We start from the raw sequence: 18,147 nt of genomic DNA on the forward strand, positions 1-18,147 counted from the left end.
AGACTACCTTAAAAAATAAGTTAAGACCTAATTTGGAAACTGAATTGGAATCTTCAACAGAAAACACATTCAGGGTAGTATGGAGCATGAACCCAAATAATCTAAAATATTACCCAGAACTGAAGAAATCTTTTGAGCGTTCAAGCACAACCAATAGTTTTGCACAAGCTCTCATTAAAAAAAAAAAAAAAAAAAGGCACCAATTTAACTCCAAAATACACAACCGACCTCAAACAAAGAGACTGAAATTTACATCTGAGAGATGATGGGCTAGGCCCCAATTCAAGTAGCAAGCTTACTTGCCACACTGCAGCAAAGCTGCTTGACTGTACTGAAGCATTCGTCATCGAGTGAAAGAGCACCCAAACGCTCCATCACAGCCTCCTCTGTAGCTTGATCAAACTCAAACCTATCCTTGAATACAATGTAGCCCCCACATTCCCAAGCAGAAAGGCTGGAACCCACCATTAATCTCTGCAACACATTCATCCAAAACCATTTGTCACTTTCTCCTTGTTTGCCACCATGACTTTGCGTCAACTTTAGTCAAACAAGTAATATAAAGGATGTACAGGCGCATCACTGTAGGCGCCGCATCTCATAACAACACATTAGCAATAAATTGAAGAAACAAACTGACATACGGCAAGTCAGTTGTGACCCAAGAGGTTGGAACCAGCCTCACTTAGTCATGTCAAGTTTCAGCCCAAACAAACTGCCTTTCTGCAATATGTCCAAATGAATTGAACAAAAATTGTTGAAAGCCACTATTCATTAGGTGATTTTGGACAATCAGGAATAAAAATGGGCGGGGGTGTCAGATGGTTGAATTACAGCCCCAAATCTGACACGAGACCAATGCACATTGCCTGTTTCCATTCAATGGTTCAGCTTTGGCCAAGGCAGAGAAATCAAGGGCAGGAATTTCCTTCCCTATCCACACACAAGTGTTGCCTCCAAAAATCTGGCTGGGGAAAAAAAAAAATACTTAGATAGGTGAGAGATCATCTCCACAAAGAAGTACCACATGACAGCACAGTAATACCACAATACACATTACCAGCCATTGATCAAATAAAAAGCTACCCCAAGTACATGGACAATGAAAACCGCCAACCCCACATTACCACTGCAGTGCCCTAACTAAAAAAAGATGCGCCTAGGAACACTTCTGATTTTGATCAACTTTATTATCACAAGGAGAAAAGAATAGGGGTTATACCCAAATATAAAAATGAATTCCGTAATCCTAAAGTATTGTCAGGCACCTGTGACCATCATGGTTAAAACATACTGCACCAAAATCTAAATAAAAATTGCTTCCTGCCTTCCTTGAGTACCAGGTAAGAAAGTGTATGCCAATCGTAATTTGGTAAATTGTGGGGAACAATCAGAATTGATCCTTAGACAACTTGAAACTTGGCATGCTCCCATACATTTTCAGGTCACGTTGTTGTAATTCTCATCGATTTGTTCAGCATTTGTAGTTTGGCAAAATTATCCAAGTTTCAAGTGGATCAAGTTGTGACATGGAACAGTGTGTCGTTGGCTAATTTTGAGTTAATAGAGACTAGAATGATTTACCTTTGGAAACAAATACATCTTTGTGCCGCAATCAGATATCAGCATACTATATGGAACCATCTGGTCCTGTAACCAGGAGCATATATTCACAACTACCTCAATCAGAATTTTCAAGTTCCCATTGCCAATGAACAAGAAAGCCTTAACCGGGTAATCTTTGACCTCATAGATATGTAACCCCTCTAATTTCTGGCCACCATGTATTGCCACAACTGACATGAGTTCCACAGGCAAAGGGTTTGCAAAGTAGCAAGCCTACATTGAGGAAAGAGGAATAAATGTCAGTAGAGCTACTAAAAAATTAAACTCTATTTGTCACAATCCAATAAAGAAATTAACTGAATTCTACAGGCCATTGCTCCAGAATTAAAAATAAAAATAAAATAAAAAGAAGTTGCTTTCTTGCTGAAACAATCATGTGCATGAACTTCCTGTCAAATTTAAGGGAGTAAAACTTGAATTTCTAGTTATAAAACTCGAATTTCTAGTTATAAACCCCCCCCCCAAAAAAAAAAATATTTTTGGAGAGAAAGAGCAATCATGGTGCCTCAGCAGAATCCATTACTTCCAACTACCCGGTTTCGTGTGTGTCAGTAAGGTTCTGGAACCATAAATGCCTAACTTTTGATCAATAATTTTACTCTGTTCCCATGGGGCACATTTCAGAACCTAGACTTCTTCCTTTCAGCAAAACATAAGTTCCGACACCCCCCCCCCATTTTCCCCTTAATCATGATTTGATAGGGAATGAAGCATGTCAGAACATCATAGGAAACCTCGTCCCTTTTCTATATAACTTGGATGAATGTTCGACAGTCTCAGAAAACTGAATCAATTATTCATTAAACAATGTTTCAAAACCTATCCACAAGCAAATGCAGAACAAGTCCCAGGTCAAGTTGAGCCATTTCAACCATTGGGTCTTAGTAGATTGACCCAACGATATTAACAAATAACACGTCAGATGTGCAGTCCCAGTGATGCCATTCATGGTAAACCAACTAATAATTATGCTATTTGTGGGAAAGAAATCTAATATATTATGAACTATGCTATTTCTGGGAAAGAAAAAGAAATCTAATATATTATAAACTATGCTATTTCTGGGTAAGAAATCTAATATATTTCACTTAAGTTCCTATCTAAAAACTCTCTTTTTTCACTCATAGTTAGTTTCTTAATAAAAAGGGTGAATACTACATTTTGGAAGTACTATTAATGATCATGAATAAGGTGAATTCTCAGAACTTATAAACGCTCATTTTGACTAAGAGGGAAGAAATCTAGGAGCAGCTGCTGTCACCTTTCTTTTAAAAGAAAAACTTGTAGATAAAAAGAATAAGCATACGGAAATACCAAAAAAGGCCTCGAACGGGGTAATCAATTCGCTCATCATCAAAGAATTACAATTGTTACCTTTCTTTTAAAAGAAAGAAAACAGAAAAAAAAAAAAATTATAAATCAATCAGACACCCAGACCTGATGGTTTGATCAAAACCAGGTCATGGAAGAAGAAACAATGGGTATCCACCCATACCAAAAGAATGTCTGGGTGACAGTCCAACCATCCAGACCAGTCTGGTTTTCAAAACACTTTATGAAAGAATATTTAGTAGCTGGAGCTACTTCATTCAGTATCCTAAGAAACTAGACTAGGAATCGACAGAATTAATGGCAGCAGGCGTGTTCAAGTCAACAAACCCTTAAAATCGTGAGATTGTGTTAGATGAAAGTTGGAGAATCCATCCTGGATTATTCTTTGATATGCGCTCCTAACATACTGAAATTAGAAATTATCCAGCTGGCAAACTGTAGGATGTTTGTGATGATCAAACATGCATAAAGGCTCCCTTAAATGCAACAAAAAATTATTGGCACCTAGCACCATCCGGGTGTTTTGGAGTATTACGTTTATGGTAAAACTGTAAAAGTTCCCTTTATTTACTGGAACATTTCCTGATTTTATTCACCCAAAGATGTAGTCCAGTTGTTGATGAATCATATGAATTGCGTGTTTGCATGACCTTGCTTCTATTTCTATTTTTGAATTGCCATGAATCCAGTAAATGTGGTATAGAACAAAAGGTTTTGTGATATTGATTGAAGGTTTTGACAAATTGAAGTTCTATATAGTCTGACATAGTAGGGTTTAACAAAGGTGTTGAACCCAATGACGTGGAAGTCTGCCGCTATGCCAGAGGAAAAGCAGGACAATTAGGACTTAAAGTTTGTCTTGCTAACATAGTTGTCGCAGCGTCTAGGTGACCCAAAGAGTTGGAGGGGGCCTGACAGTCCAGGCGACTAGGTGGTTCCAAAGGCGGTCATCCAGCAAGGGGGGGCGACTGGATTCCCAGTTAGCGATGCCTTGACAACTATACTTGCTAATTCAACATGATCAAAAGATGCACCTTTCTATACCAACGTAGAGACATAAAAAATATTAGTTTATGGAGACTTGATAAATTCAACAGCTGGAGATTGCTGTTGAGTAAATAGTGGCCTTCCAAGACATGTTTTCCTAGGAATTTTCGGCAAGAGAGTTTTAGGATTTATTTCAGCAAGAGGAACATCTAAGATATCTCTGAGATTTCTACTCTATTATGCCTTGGTCCTATTCAATTTCTTGATAACTTCTGTTTGTCAGGTTTTCTTATGAGATAAGAATTTCCATCATTGAATATTTTGTAAATCCATAAATAGGCCAGAAAAGTATAATGGGTATCTCACCACAATGTAAAGGTGTCGAAAGTGTACTCTTGTTGAAAGCCTCTCTCTTCGTGAAGGAAGAGTGTGCCACTTTAGGACTTAGGAGTGGAGCAGACATTTTGATTTGGAGGTCAATGTAACTACCTTGTTTCATGAATTTTTTTCCTGATCATCTCCACCCAGAGATACCCTTGTTGTGGGTGAATGACAAAAATCTACTGTTCAGTTCCGCAGCTTCAGCTCATTATTTTTATTGCTTTATATTTCTCTATATTTTGTGCTGTCACTGTCCCATATCACACCTTCCACAGAATACAGCTATACACATTTATACGTTGTAGAGTTCTTTCTTTCTTTTTACCCCTCCATATAAGTACTAATCCCATTCTAGATTGCAGGGGAATCTAGTGCCCCTTTCTAAGCTTTTTAGCTTGAGTTGGAAGTTTCCATATGACATAACAGATATATGGTAGTGTTGGCATTTTTGCACCATTGAAAGAGGGGCATACTATTGTGCAGATTGGTATGGTTAATGGCTTCCAGACATGGGGGACATCTAGAACCATTGTGCAAAATCAACTACAATCTGGATTCCCCTCAACCTCTCCCTCAGAGTATCAGGCCTTGGTCAGCCCTCATAGGTTAAATTTGACTTCCTGGCATGCTTTGTAGGAACTTTAGGTCCCTCAAGAATTTGTGCCTTTCTAAATATTCTTCTGGAAAGATCATCATTCTTAAGGTCAACTGGCAAGGCATATGCTTTGCATGTGGAATTGATGCAGTTAAGGGTGTCCAATCGGGCCAATTAGGTCTTAGAATACTTTATTTTGGCCCATGATTGGGTTGTATGGGTCTGGGTCTTGGGTTTGTTATATTTTGGGTTTAATTAATGTAATGGACTTTTTAATATACTCAAAAGTTGGGATTTAAGGGGTATTATGTGGGGTCCATTAGCAGTTTTTAGGATTAAGGAGTCTGGTAGTTCTTTCAGAAGTTTTATTTTATGGTTTGTACTTGTTAGGAAGTCTATCTTGACTAAACATCTCTTTTATTTGTTTATTTAAAGCTTGTAAAGCTCCCAAAGATTAGGAGGGAATGAAATAAGTTTTCTTTGGCCCAAAAATTAATGTTGAGTCTCTTCCTTTCCCCTCCTTTCTGATTTCTCTCCTTCTTGCCTCTTCTTTATGGATATTTCTTCCCTTTTCATCCATAGGAGGTTCTTCCAGGTTTTTATTTTTTCCAAGTTCTGGTTGTTTCGATTATTCATGCCATCTTCATTTAGATCTAATTTCTCTCAAAATTAGTATTTAACATTCTATTGTTAGTATTTCTTGAACTCTGAGATTGTTCCCAGTTTGCCAACAACTGAATGGCATCTCTGGAATCCATACTCTGTGTTTAGGTTTCTCGATAGCAGGCCCATCATACCACTTATAGTCCTATTTAAAATATTGTTTGCTTGTCTAGATATAATTGTTAGGCCTAGCATATCCTAATGGAGTGATTACAACACTGTTGAGTAAGTTTAAGTGGTTACAGTACTAGTTTCTCACCCCTGGCCAACCATCCCTTGGTTTCTTTCACCTTCTGAAATTTTGGAAGTAATTACTTTTAAATAGTCCTAGTGTACTGTTTGGTAATTACCTGAACAATCTGGTTTTCCTAAAACAGCATTAAATTTCAGAGTTTATTTTCATCATCTGATTTTATTAGTCTAGCAGGCCTCTAAATTATGGCCGTTAGATTTGTTCTAAATCTAATCTTCATAATTAGAATTTCTTTAGCATTCTTATGGGAGCCCATCACTTTCAATTCCATCATCGAATCTGCATTAATTGGTATGGGATCCATCCTGAAGCTCTTCGTCATGGAGGACGATCAATATATCTCAGGCCTATTACTTTCACTAAAAGCAAGTATGCATGCCCAAAAAGAGTATAAAAAGCAAGCATATGAAGAATTCAATTAAAGAATTGGAATTATACTCAAAGTTCTGCAACCACAAATTGAAGACAAGTTGACCGAATAAATTGATCGATGATCAAAAGCCTCCTACGGAAGATTATGCTGAAGAAAAGAAAATCACGATCGACCCTTTAGAGATCGAATGCATTGAATTTCTTCTTCCGCAACAGATCTTCAATGTCAATCCAATGGTTTCTGATTTGTCCTTGATGTCTGTGAGAAGCACTGGATCAAAAAATCACAGCGATTGATCGTGAATGCCAGTCAAGTGGTGGACATTCCCCCATACTTCAAAATTCGAGGGCGAATTTTTCTAACAATGGGGGAATAATACATGACTAGTTTGGTTTGGTGGTTCAATGAACCAGCCATTTTATTCTCTCTCTTTATTTAATATTCAGTTGCATAACAAATTAGGATAGGTCCAGTCAAAATTGGATATTTTACTGGTTACTTGTTTCAGTTATTGGGTCTGTTTAGGATATTCAACCATGGTTTACACAAGGTAGGAAGTTTGCTTTATTGTTTGGTTTTCTTTTATTATTTCCTTAAGTGTTTGGTTGGTTAAGGATTCTTCAAATTAGGATAAGGTTTGATTCTATAAATATATGTAAAGCTATCACAGCCACCCATGATTTGAATGAAATGAATTAATTTGGTCTTGATTTGGTTAGGGATTTTCTATGTTTCGCTTATTTTTCTCTCCCCTTCATGCAGTCAGTTTTCCCTTTTTACCTCATATTTCTTCTTTTTTCCTTTAGAAGAGCTCAGAAAAAAAGAGCAACCTAGTGCACGAGGCTCCAGCTACTGCAGGTCTGGGAGGAGTAAATGTACGCCGACTTCCCTCTGGTTCGCTGGATAGGCTGTTTCCATCCACCATCGTAGGTTACCTATCCATGGACTTTTAAGGTCCTTGAGATTCTACAATCTCCACATGAAAGGCCAACACTTATCGACTGTAACATCTCATTTCTATTGGTACCAAGTTCAGGCATGGAGCTCATTTAACTTGCCCACAAATATCCAAATATAGGGCTAAATCCTTTTTTTCTTTTCTTTTCCTTTTAATTCATGCATATTTTCACGAATGCACAGGCTGTTATAGATTATATAGTTTTTCTCTGCTATAGATTGGAAGGACAAAATAGCAAATAATAAGATACAAGTCATGAGCTGGTCTAAAGTGTGTCGTCCCAAGTTTGAAGGAGGCTTGGGTCTCCGAAAAATCAAGGAGGTCAACTCTGCTGCCATCCTCAAGCTCATTTGGAAAATTGCCTCTAGACAGCGTAGCATCTGGGTCTCATGGATTTGCTCTGGACCTCTCAAGAAGGACTCCCTCTGGACTGCCCCTATTCCTCCTGATGCATCTTGTATCTGGTGTAGTATCCTTCACGCCAGGCCTTTAGCCCTTATTGCCATCTCCTATTCTGTGGGCAATGGCTCCTCCACCTCTCTTTGGCTTTTGACCCCTGGCGCCCCGTCGGCATCCCGTCGGCATCCTTCTCCCCCTGGTTACCCCGAGAATTATCCTTTCCTTTGGATTGACTCGTTCCGCCACAGTGGACTCCATTATCTCCCTTGTTGGCTGGGCCCCCCTCTCCCCCCCCCCTCGAGGACCTTTGGTCCTCCCTTCCCCCATTCCCCCTGGCCATCGAGGATTACAGGACTCTGTAATATGGCATCCCTCCTCCTCAGGCCTTTTCACCTCCGCCTCTACCTGGAACTTCATCCACTCCAAAGACCCCCTTACCCTGTGGAGGAAAATCATTTGGTTTAAAGGGCACATCCCTCGTCATAGCTTCACAGCTTGGAGAGCCCTTTCCTACTGTCTCCCTACCCAATCCTTTCTCAACCACTACCACATCCAGATCACCTTTTCCTGTTGTCTGTGTTGGAATGGAATGGAAGATGTCGATCACCTATTCTTCTTTTGCCCCTTCTCTACCTCCATTTGGAAGAAGGTTCTCCACTCTTGTTGGCCCTCTCCCTGAGCCATCCTCCTTCTCTCCTGAGAATGGATTTGGATTGATATGACCTTCTGCGGCTCCTCCATATGTGAAACAGTTGAGAAGCTTGCTTTTTGAGCCACTATCAACCACCTTTGGATGGAACGTAATCTCCTTAGATGGAGCACCAAAACTCGTTCCCTATAAGGGATTTGGAAAGCCATTTACTTTGACGTTTCCTCCAAGCTCAGATCTCTTCGTCACCGCCCGGTCCGCAACACCCCAAGGACACAGGCTCATTGTTGTCTCATGGGGTCTCTCTGCCACTATTACCCCCCCAACTGATGTTTCCCCCAATTAGTTTTTTTTGTTTGTGTGGGGCCGTGTCCCCTTTTGTAGCCTTTTGGCACCCCCCTATCTCTCCCTTTGTATATTCTTTTTCTTCGTAATATATTATTCATTCATCCAAAAAAAAAAAGATACAAGTCATGAGTGTAAAAACTGATCACAGTCATATACTTCAAAATTACATAGGACTTTCGGAGCACATACTAAATTTATTGCGGGGCAGAGAGAGAGAGAGATTAGAATCACAGTGTTTACTACCTGAAAGTATGGATGATTAGCACTTGATGAGTAGTCATAAAACACACGGAAAGAGGAGTTATTTATCTCAACAGAAACCCGTGCAACCATTTCTAATGCTCTTGCATCCATTAACTGTGAGAGACTGTTCAAGCCACGTGGTACCAGGAAAACATGGCCATATTCAACAGGGTTTGCCTTGAAAAAACAGAGAGAGACGTTGGAGCATTAATTGGGCCATAGACACTATAATTTTCATTAGAGAACAAGAATGGATACACAGTCTAAACATCGTATAAGGTAATCAGTGGACATTGCAAGACTATCTAGACAAATTACAAGCACGTAATTATCAAGACTAGCGTTCAATGTGACTCAACTAGAAATCTACAGGTCCAAAAATTAGCACAACAGTATTGGAAGTTTATATCTTCCACATTGTTGCATTCTTTGAAGACCTGGAGAGAGAGAGAGAGAGAGGGTTGTGAGTCTTAAATCATGAGGACTTTCACCTCATAAGATCCGTGTAGCAATATTGCATAGGTCATCCTTGCCATCTAATTTAATGCTGTAAAGTAAACAGCTACATTCAATCAAATATAATCTTACATTAACAATAACAAGTGAGGCACCATCAGGTATTGTGGCTGAATGAATAATCTTGGGGTTGGTTTGTTCTCCACTTGCAATACCAAAGAGTAGCCACTCCCTGTGCATCTTCATGCATTTAGATGTGAAAGGATTCTGCTTCAGAAAATTGTTCAAATTCCATCCTTCGTTCAACTGAGCAACAAAGTTTCTCCTGCCATCAATGACCTGCAAAGCATCTCAATGTTTATTAGTTGGTTGCTTTGTATAGCAGAAAATCTAAGATTGACTGGCTCCGGCCATAAAAATGTAATAAGTTAAAGCAAAATTACCTTCAATTCACAAGCGGTAACATCATATCTGAGAAAGCCTTTCCAGGCACAATCTTCCCACTGCAGAATACATAAAAAGTTCACTGACAGGATCTGTAACTAAATGTCAGGAAGATGTTAAAACTACTAGCATACCTGAGCAAGAAAAAGAGAATCCAGTAGGGTTTGATCTTCTGTAGGAGTGCAAGAAAGCCTTCCACATGCACCATTGTCTAAAGCAGACCGGCTACCCAGCCAGTAAAGAGGAATCTTGGTACCTGGCAAAAACCGTAAATATTTAGAACACATTGGAGGAAATAAATGGGTACTAGAGAGTAGTGACGAGTGTCAAAACGACAGAGGGGCAATGTAATGAATTCCCAATCACAATTGGGTTACACCAAGGATCTGCTCTAAATCCTTATTTGTTTGCACTCATTATGGATGATCTAACCAGACACATCCAAGACTCGGTTCCATGGTGTATGCTATTTGCTGATGAGATTGTGCTGATAGATGAAACTGTGGATGGGATTAATACTAAACTGGAGCTATGGAGATCAAGCTTGGAATCAAGAGGTTTTAGGTTAAGTAGAACGAAGACAGAATATATGATGTGCCCCTTTAGTCAATCTAGAGGAGAGGAGGGAGTGGTGAAGCTAGGGGAACAAGAACTACCCCGGAGGGACTGTTTTAAATACTTGGGGTCTATCATTGACAAAGAGGGGGATATAGAGGATGACGTTGCCCATAGGATTAAAGTGGGGTGGATGAAGTGACAAGGTGCGGCGGGAGTGTTATATGACAAAAGAATACATATTAAACTTAAGGGAAAATTTTACAGGACAGTTGTACGACCAACTATGTCGTCTAGAGTGGAATGTTGGGCAGTCAAGAAGAACACTTTGAATAAACTGAGTGTAGCGGAGATGAGAATGTTGAGAGGCATGTACGGCAAGACCAGGAGAGATAGGGTAAGGAATGAACGTATTAGAAATGTTTAGGGGTTGCACCAATCCAAGACAAACTCCGTCAGAGCCGATTGAGGTGGTATGGCCATGTCCAACGGAGACCTATGGAGGCCCTAGTAAAGAAGAGTGACCAGATTCACTTGGAGGGAGCTAGAAAAGGTAGGGGCAGGCCTAAGATGACTATTAACAAAGTAGTCCGAAAAGATATGTAAAGCGTAGGGCTCGACCCTAGTATGACTTTGGATAGAGTGCGTGGAGGACAAGGACCCGTGTTGCTGACCCCCTATAGGGGATGTTTCCATGATGCGTCTTTCTATGTTGTTGTACCTTCTTCTATTATCCCCATGTTTATTCTTTTTAACCTATCCTTTATATGCTTTTTTACTTTCTATTTCCCATATTGGATCCATGCAGCAGACCCCATTCAGTTGGGATAAGGTTATGATTGTTGTTGTTGTTGTATAACTTGCCAAGTTCAGAAGGACCAACTACACTACCAAAAGAGTCACTGTAAATGAGAGCTACAAGTAGAACAATATCTTGTCTTTTAAGTACCGAAATAAGTTAATTAAGACATACCCTTAATTAGTTTTAAATTCTTAAGTTACAGGTAGTCTGCTGGTAAATAAATAATTTTGCTACCCAAATACTAACACTCTTATCCACAGAATGGTAAAGAACTAAATCTAATGGTCAATGAATAAACAATTGCCTAATCCCCTCGTTCATTAAGAATCAGGGAAATGCTTAAAATATTTTGAGTTTTGACTTTTTGACAATTTCTAAAGTCTGCAAAAGCAGTAGTAGCCTAGTATGTAAACTGACTCAAGACAAATAACTAGCATTTCTACAAGGAGTTCACAACCAGAAAACGTGCAAAAGTAACCACCACAAAAGTACTAACCTTTTTCTTTTTTGTTTGATTTAGCCAACTGATGAAAACCAGAGAAACTTGCATACTATCTCAATGCATAGAAACTTGTATGCTGTATTTAGTCCAAAACTGAAATGAAGTATTTGTAAAATTGTGTAGATTTACCACATGGGTATGGTAGTCAAATCCCCTACTGTACTCTATTACTATTAGGATTAGTTGGTGGTCATGACAGGGGGAGTGCCCTATTATGATATGCTTTTTTCTCATTAAGTTTCCTTATTCGTTGGTGGTTAGTCTTAGTCTTAGTCTTGTCCAATGTATACTCCTACAACGAGTCTATTTGTTTTATTGTTATAAATAAAGGTGGTAATCCACAATAGAAGGTCGTCTGAGTCTATCGTGGTTCATCAATTCTCTTCTCTCCTATCGTGTTATAAATAAAGTTTCAAATCCTGTTTCGTTACGTGGTACCAGAGTTGTAACCAGTACTTACCTTCTTCAAGATATCTGTTCGAGAATCGGCAAGGTTCTTCGGTTTATGGTGTACATCCACCTATGCAGTTTGTTTCTCTTTGTGAAACCCTAGTTGATAAAAGAAGAGGAACTAAGGTTTCATATATAGATGAAGACTGAAGTTTGAATGATGTATTACCTGGTTTTATTTATCCCTCTGCTGCTATTTGCTACTATCCAGGTACAAAGTCACATGCTGGGAAAAGAGGTATATATCACACCCATTCACACACGCAAGGTGCAGCATCAGCCTGAACGCGGAGAAGATTTCCCTCAAATGCTGATAAGAGTATCAGGAAACCATGTGAAGTCACCCCTATTTCACGCTCTAGGGATATCGTGTGCTGCTGTCAAATTGCTGGTTTTCTTTTACAAGTGGTTGAAAAATCGAAGAACTAATGTACTGGTATCAATTTTTCTGAATTAATTTCGCAGCATGAATGGTAGGATGTTGTTGCTATTTTCTAATATCATTGTCGTGGCATATGTTATTTGCTGATGATATGGTTTTAGTGGATGAGACAACAGTAAGGAAAAAAGATAACCTGAATATGGAGATCAACCTTGGAATCAAGAGGTTTTAAGATAATTAGAATGAATACGGAATACATGGTGTGTAACTTTAGTCAAACTATGATGGATAACGAAGTGGAACTGGGGAAAGAGAGCTATCACAAAGTGATTGTTTTAGTCATATAGGGTCAAACCATAAAAAAGGAGGGTGATATAGAGGATAATGTTTTCCAGAAAATTAAAGTGGAATGGATGAAGTGGATAGTTGCATCTGGAGTGTTGTGTGACTAACGCATTCTTGTAAAGCTTAAGGGAAAATTCTATAGGACAGTCGTAAGACTGGCATGTGGCGCAATGGTTAAGTTGCACTATTGCAACATATTGGTCCCACTTGGAAACAACCTCTTCTGCGAAGCAGGGGTAAGGCTGCATACATTGCCCCTCCCAGACCATATAGAGAGAGATAAAGTAATGAATGATTGTATCAGAGCTGATTTGGAAGTTGCCTCGATCCAAAACAAGCTCCGCAAAAGTTGTCTTAGGTGGTATGGACATGTTCAATGGAGTCCCGTGGATGCACCAATAAAGAAGATAGATCAGATTCAGATGAAAGGAGCAAAAAGTGCTAGGGGCAGGCCTAAAATGACTAATGAGGAAAGACATGCAAAGTTTAGGTCTTAACTCTAGTATGACCTCAAATAGATTTGTTTGAAGGGCAAAGATCCATGTAGCTGACCCCTTTTAGGTGCGATGTTTTTGAGGTGCTGCTACTCTCTCCCTTTTTTTTTTCTTTTTTTCTTTTTTTCTTTTTTTAATTATGTTACTATTTTACACTCCTACGGATCCATGTAACCGACCCCATTTAGTTGGGATAAGGTAAGTTTTGTTACTGTTGTTGTTGTCATCATCTACTATCATCAGTTTCTGCTATGTTCTTGGTTCAGCTCTCCAGAATCATTGGAGGTTCTACATAAATTCACAGATGTTGTGGGCTCGGTCTTCTTACTGGTGCTAGAGATGCAGTCAGTTCTTCAGCATTTTGGGGCCCAGATCCCATAGTTTTTGACCAGATTGTGATGGAGGGTTTATTGAAGAGGTTGAAACAATTTGCTGATTAGCAGTTTTCAGCCTAGATTTGCTGCTACCAATTTTCTACCTCAAATTGGTGATGGAAATTATAGCTTTGCCACTAAGCTCTTATTTGAGTCTTCTCTTGGGTGGCCTATAAATGTTGTCAAAATTTACAGAATTGAATTGGACTTGTATATTTGCAATTTTATTGCTTTGGTGGACCCTAGATCACATCAATTTGGGGTTGCAATTTTTGACGATTGGTACTTGCATGGATTGATGTTTGTTGGTGCTATTGTTGGAGATTGATTTCTCAATTTTGTTTAAATCCTATCTAGGATCTTATTTGTGGATGCTCTTGATTATGGGAATTACGAGAGCCTCATCCTTCGTGATGCTGGTTATTGTTACCATGCAATGGTGGGATATCCTTTATTGAATCCTCTGCATTATCTGTCCATGTGTAATGCTACACAGAAAGGGGAGATTGAAGATTATTCTTTGCAGTCATCAGCTAAAGATTATTATTATTATTATTAGCTTGTTCATTTCATCTACTTGTGTCCTCAACAACAATTTTATCCTATGAAGATAGATATTTGTGGTATCCAGCAACAGCATTCTTATCTGGTTCCTTATTTGGTCTCCAATAACTTGATGCTGCTACTTGGCCCCTAGCAATCTGATGCTGAAACTTGGTCCCAACAATCCAATGCTGAGTTATTTGGTCTCCAGCAACCTGATATTGCTACTGATCCCCAACAATCTAATGCAACTACTTGGCCCCTAGCAATCTGATGCTGAAACTTGGACCCAACAATCTTATGCTGAGTTATTTGGTCTCCAAAGGCCCCTAGCAAGCTGATGCTGAAACTTGGTCCCAACAATCTTATGCTGAGTTATTTAGTCTCCATAAACCCAATGTTGCTACTTGGTCCCCAACAGCCTTATGCTGCTACTTGGTTATCAACAACCTTATGTTGTTACTTGGTTTGTAGTAACCTATACTGCACTTTTACCAGGTTCGCAGCAACCTATGCTGCAATTTTATTTGGGGCTCATAAGTGTGCTTGAGTTGATATTGCTACAAGAATGGAGTTCTCCCTGTGCTCAATGGCGTCTACAACTGCTATATATGTTCAAGACTGGTGTTGCTTTTTAATGTCTATTCTTGTTGTTCTACGTTGGAGCTTTTTGATGTATATATATACATATAAAAAAGCTTGAGGGGGAGTGTTAAGTTGTGTACATATACCATAGGGGTATGGTTGTCAAACCCCGTACGGTAATCTTACTATTAGGATTAGTTGGTGTTCACGACAGGCAGAGTGACCATATCGTGATATGCTTTTGTCTCTTTGAGTTTCCTTGTCAGTTGGATACTCCTACTAGGAGTCTATTTGTTTAATTGTTATAAATAAAGGTGGTAGTCCACAATAAATGGTAGTCTGAGTCTATCGCGGTCTTGCAATTCTTCTCTCCTCTCTCATCACATGTACTGGTTTCAGATCCTGTTTTCGTTACAGTATTATACAAGAATGTTGACTGAAAGAGTCATGCATAATTACAGATATAAACATAATGAAACTCCTATACATTCGTTTCAAAATTTGTTAAAATTTTGGAAAGATGATGTATTTATGCATGGAAGTTCTATATAATGTGGACAAATAGATACAGAAGCAAACTGTAAGGAATTTTTTATGGACAATTAAGAAAGGGAAAATCACGAACCAACCTTGCAAAGGCATCCAAGGGACTTGCGAGTGCTCAGAAGCAGCATCATATTTCAACATGCAGTAGTCATCTTCGAACTGATTTACTGTAAACATGCTTATTTACTATGTTTCCATAAACCTTCAATAGTTAATCTGAAAAAAATGTAACCTCAGATGTATTTTCAGCACCCTCCACCAGCAAGGAAGGTCAAATCTGCAGGATGCCCACCAGCTGAAGGAAGGGCACCACGACCACCGTGAAAAGAAGGGGACGCAATCAAAAACTTAGGACAAGCCTCCAAGCCTTCTTTACCCCTTCTAATGTCAACATGGGTTCCTTTGCCTAGAGCCGTGATGAAATCAATCAAGCCAGCCCTAATTGGACTAGCAATTCTTCTCAATTCCCGAAGTTTCTTCAAAAAATTCACAAATGATAATAGAAAATGTGTCTAACCCTCTGTTCAATCTAATCAAGAACATAAAGTCTGAGGAAATCAAAGTTTTATCACAGACACTCAAAATCTCTCCATGTGAGGAATTTCTTCAGCACAATACACAGAAATCTGACAGGTTGGTTCTCAGGTGATAAAATTGAAATTTCCTCAAAAGAAGATCCTGGAACACAATAACATTAGAAATCAAATCACTGGTGCCAGACAAAAAATAACATTGACTTCATAAGAGAAACCAAAAGGAAATGAAAACTTTCGAGAATATTAAGATATTGAAATAGCTTCTACTAGACATGAAACTGGGAAATTTACATAAATTGGGAGCTGCAGTTGTTTCAAAATGACATGTGATTGCCAGAATTGATCAATCATTCAACATTTTCGTTAAAAGCTTTAATCTAAAAACCAATTTCCTCAAGGTAACCTAATTCTTCGACCTAATTCAAAGTGCAAACATCCTAGTTCATATAAATAATAATAATAATAATAATAATAATAAAATAAAAGGATTCAAAATTACCAAGAATCGATCCATGATTTCCAGGCTGACAGAACAAAACCAAATGTTCAACACATTGCTTCAGATTAGATTTAAGAACAGAAAAAATGGAAGAACATTTAGCGTAAGAAGATCGATTCCATGATCAAGTCAAAATTATAAATAAAATAAGGAGAAACACATAAAATTAATAGAATTTGACGAAGAAAAATACAAAAGGGAAGTCAGAAGCATGTTACATGCAAGCCATTGGAACGAGGGAAAGAGAAAGGTACCAATAGAATCTGCGCAGAGCTCTGATTGATTCGTCTCTTCGTTTCCGTTTTTCGTCAAAAGCGTTACTGATATCCAAAGTGCAGACACGTTGTGCACACTAGGATTTATAAATAGGCGCGTCTAGAGACATCTCTGTAGATAAAGAGCGTGAAAATTGTATATCAGAGCGTTAGAGGCGCACAGCCTGACAAGGTGGACTGGGACTAGGGACTAGACTATACTCCAGAGAGCATCCAGAACCACCAGGATCGGTACTGCCGCAGTAGTCAAACCTCTTGCTTGGGTCATGGATTATTGTAACGATGATCCATGCCCGATTGGTCCAATTTGAAAGTTTTTCTAAGCTGGCCGTCTGGAAAGGAATCTCTTAGACAAAGAATTAGAATGTTCAACTTACATCTATCTCATCAGTAATAACTGGCTTGAGATTTAGCCAAAAAGAGTAAGTTTTCCTACATTCATAGAGGACTGTTCTTCCATTATATTGGGACTCACAAACTCTTGTAATGTTTTAGCATTTCACAAAAACGCCTTGTCGATACCCCACGCATATCTAAAGCATCGTGGTCATTGTAGCCTTAGGAAAACTCTGTTGTAATCAAGGATTTAGTTATTGGTATCAATCTCGGCTGATATTGATATGATGTCAATCCTAGATCCACTCGGATAAGTTGATTCGATCAATTTTACCCATTGCTTTTCATAAAGAATAGGTATTTTTTATGATTTTACCCTTGTTTCAATATCGATATCCAATCTCATATCCATTCAGTGTTGGGACCAGTCTCAGCTCATATCAATATGATAATCGATCCAATACCAATACCTAAAACTATGGCCCTAACTAAAATGTCCAATTAACATTATGAAACTACACAATATAGTAGGGGTGCCAATGCCACTTGTGTAATTTTAAGCCACATTCCCTACCCATTTTGGACTAAACTTTTCCTCAATAAAATGCGTGTAAGGTCCTCCATCACATGTAGCATGTATCAGATATTGATGCATGTCATTTAAGAGTGTGAATTGCAAATCAAACCATTTATCGACATTCAGATATTGACTTCCGGTTTTTGTTAAGCGAAACAATTTATTAAATGGTTTGATTTTGGTTTTAAGAAGTGAAACTATTTTCTAATTTTGAACTTATTAAAACCGATTAAGATTAGTAAATTATTTGAAAATGTTTTGGATAAAGTATCCAATGTTCAACAAAAGGATTCTTGGGATAGCTCATGTTTCAAAAGTGACATTTGCGGTACCATTGTAAACTGTTTTTATTCACAAATTAGACATATTTGCAATTTACTCCTCCACCTCCTCCCCACCTTCCGCTCCCATCATTTGCAGCCAGCTGCACGCCGAGGCCGGATTGCCTTCTGATGTTGGAGGTAGACCATTGATAACAACATGAAAGAGAAGACATGAACTCCTCTGTCTTTTCTCTGAATCAAGCCCTGAGAAGTGCAAACCTTGTCAGTTGTGGGACAACCGCAGCAGAGCCGGTTGGGATGGTGACTAGAAAATAGAGAAGTGGGACGATTGAATAAAGAAAAGACAAAAAGACGA

General features: G+C 38.7%; 1 protein-coding gene across 5 annotated transcripts; it reads right to left on the bottom strand.

The window, feature by feature from the left end:
* Window positions 1-87: 87 nt before the first annotated feature.
* LOC122079919 (GDP-L-galactose phosphorylase 1-like) lies at window positions 88-16,786 on the bottom strand. 5 transcript variants are annotated; one of them, XM_042646706.1, is made up of 8 exons: window positions 16,575-16,772; window positions 15,369-15,963; window positions 9,842-9,963; window positions 9,707-9,766; window positions 9,396-9,602; window positions 8,808-8,984; window positions 1,585-1,839; window positions 88-474 (listed from the first exon to the last, which is right to left on the bottom strand). In XM_042646706.1, exons 2-8 carry the CDS (start codon window positions 15,460-15,462, stop codon window positions 283-285), a joined length of 1,107 nt encoding a protein of 368 aa, XP_042502640.1. In that variant the 5' UTR covers window positions 15,463-15,963; window positions 16,575-16,772; the 3' UTR covers window positions 88-282. The 5 variants fall into 5 exon arrangements, with proteins under 5 accessions (XP_042502640.1, XP_042502641.1, XP_042502644.1 ...); XM_042646707.1 differs by lacking the exon at window positions 16,575-16,772 and adding an exon at window positions 16,321-16,481; XM_042646708.1 differs by lacking the exon at window positions 88-474 and adding an exon at window positions 481-964 and having other exon boundaries at window positions 16,575-16,786.
* Between the last annotated feature and the right edge of the window lie 1,361 nt (window positions 16,787-18,147).

This window comes from Macadamia integrifolia, chromosome 5, assembly GCF_013358625.1.
Source record: "Macadamia integrifolia cultivar HAES 741 chromosome 5, SCU_Mint_v3, whole genome shotgun sequence".
Taxonomy (NCBI): Eukaryota; Viridiplantae; Streptophyta; class Magnoliopsida; order Proteales; family Proteaceae; genus Macadamia; species Macadamia integrifolia.

Bases quoted from the DNA above. Each gene is read 5' to 3' on its own strand.
- LOC122079919 (XM_042646706.1), bottom strand. From the start codon at position 15,462: ATGTTTACAGTAAATCAGTTCGAAGATGACTACTGCATGTTGAAATAT. The intron at 9,964-15,368 runs GTTGGTTCGTGA...GGTTTTTGCCAG, and splicing joins CCCTTGGATGCCTTTGCAAG to GTACCAAGATTCCTCTTTAC. The intron at 1,840-8,807 runs GTAGTAAACACT...TCCTCAATGTAG, and splicing joins CTAATCATCCATACTTTCAG to GCTTGCTACTTTGCAAACCC.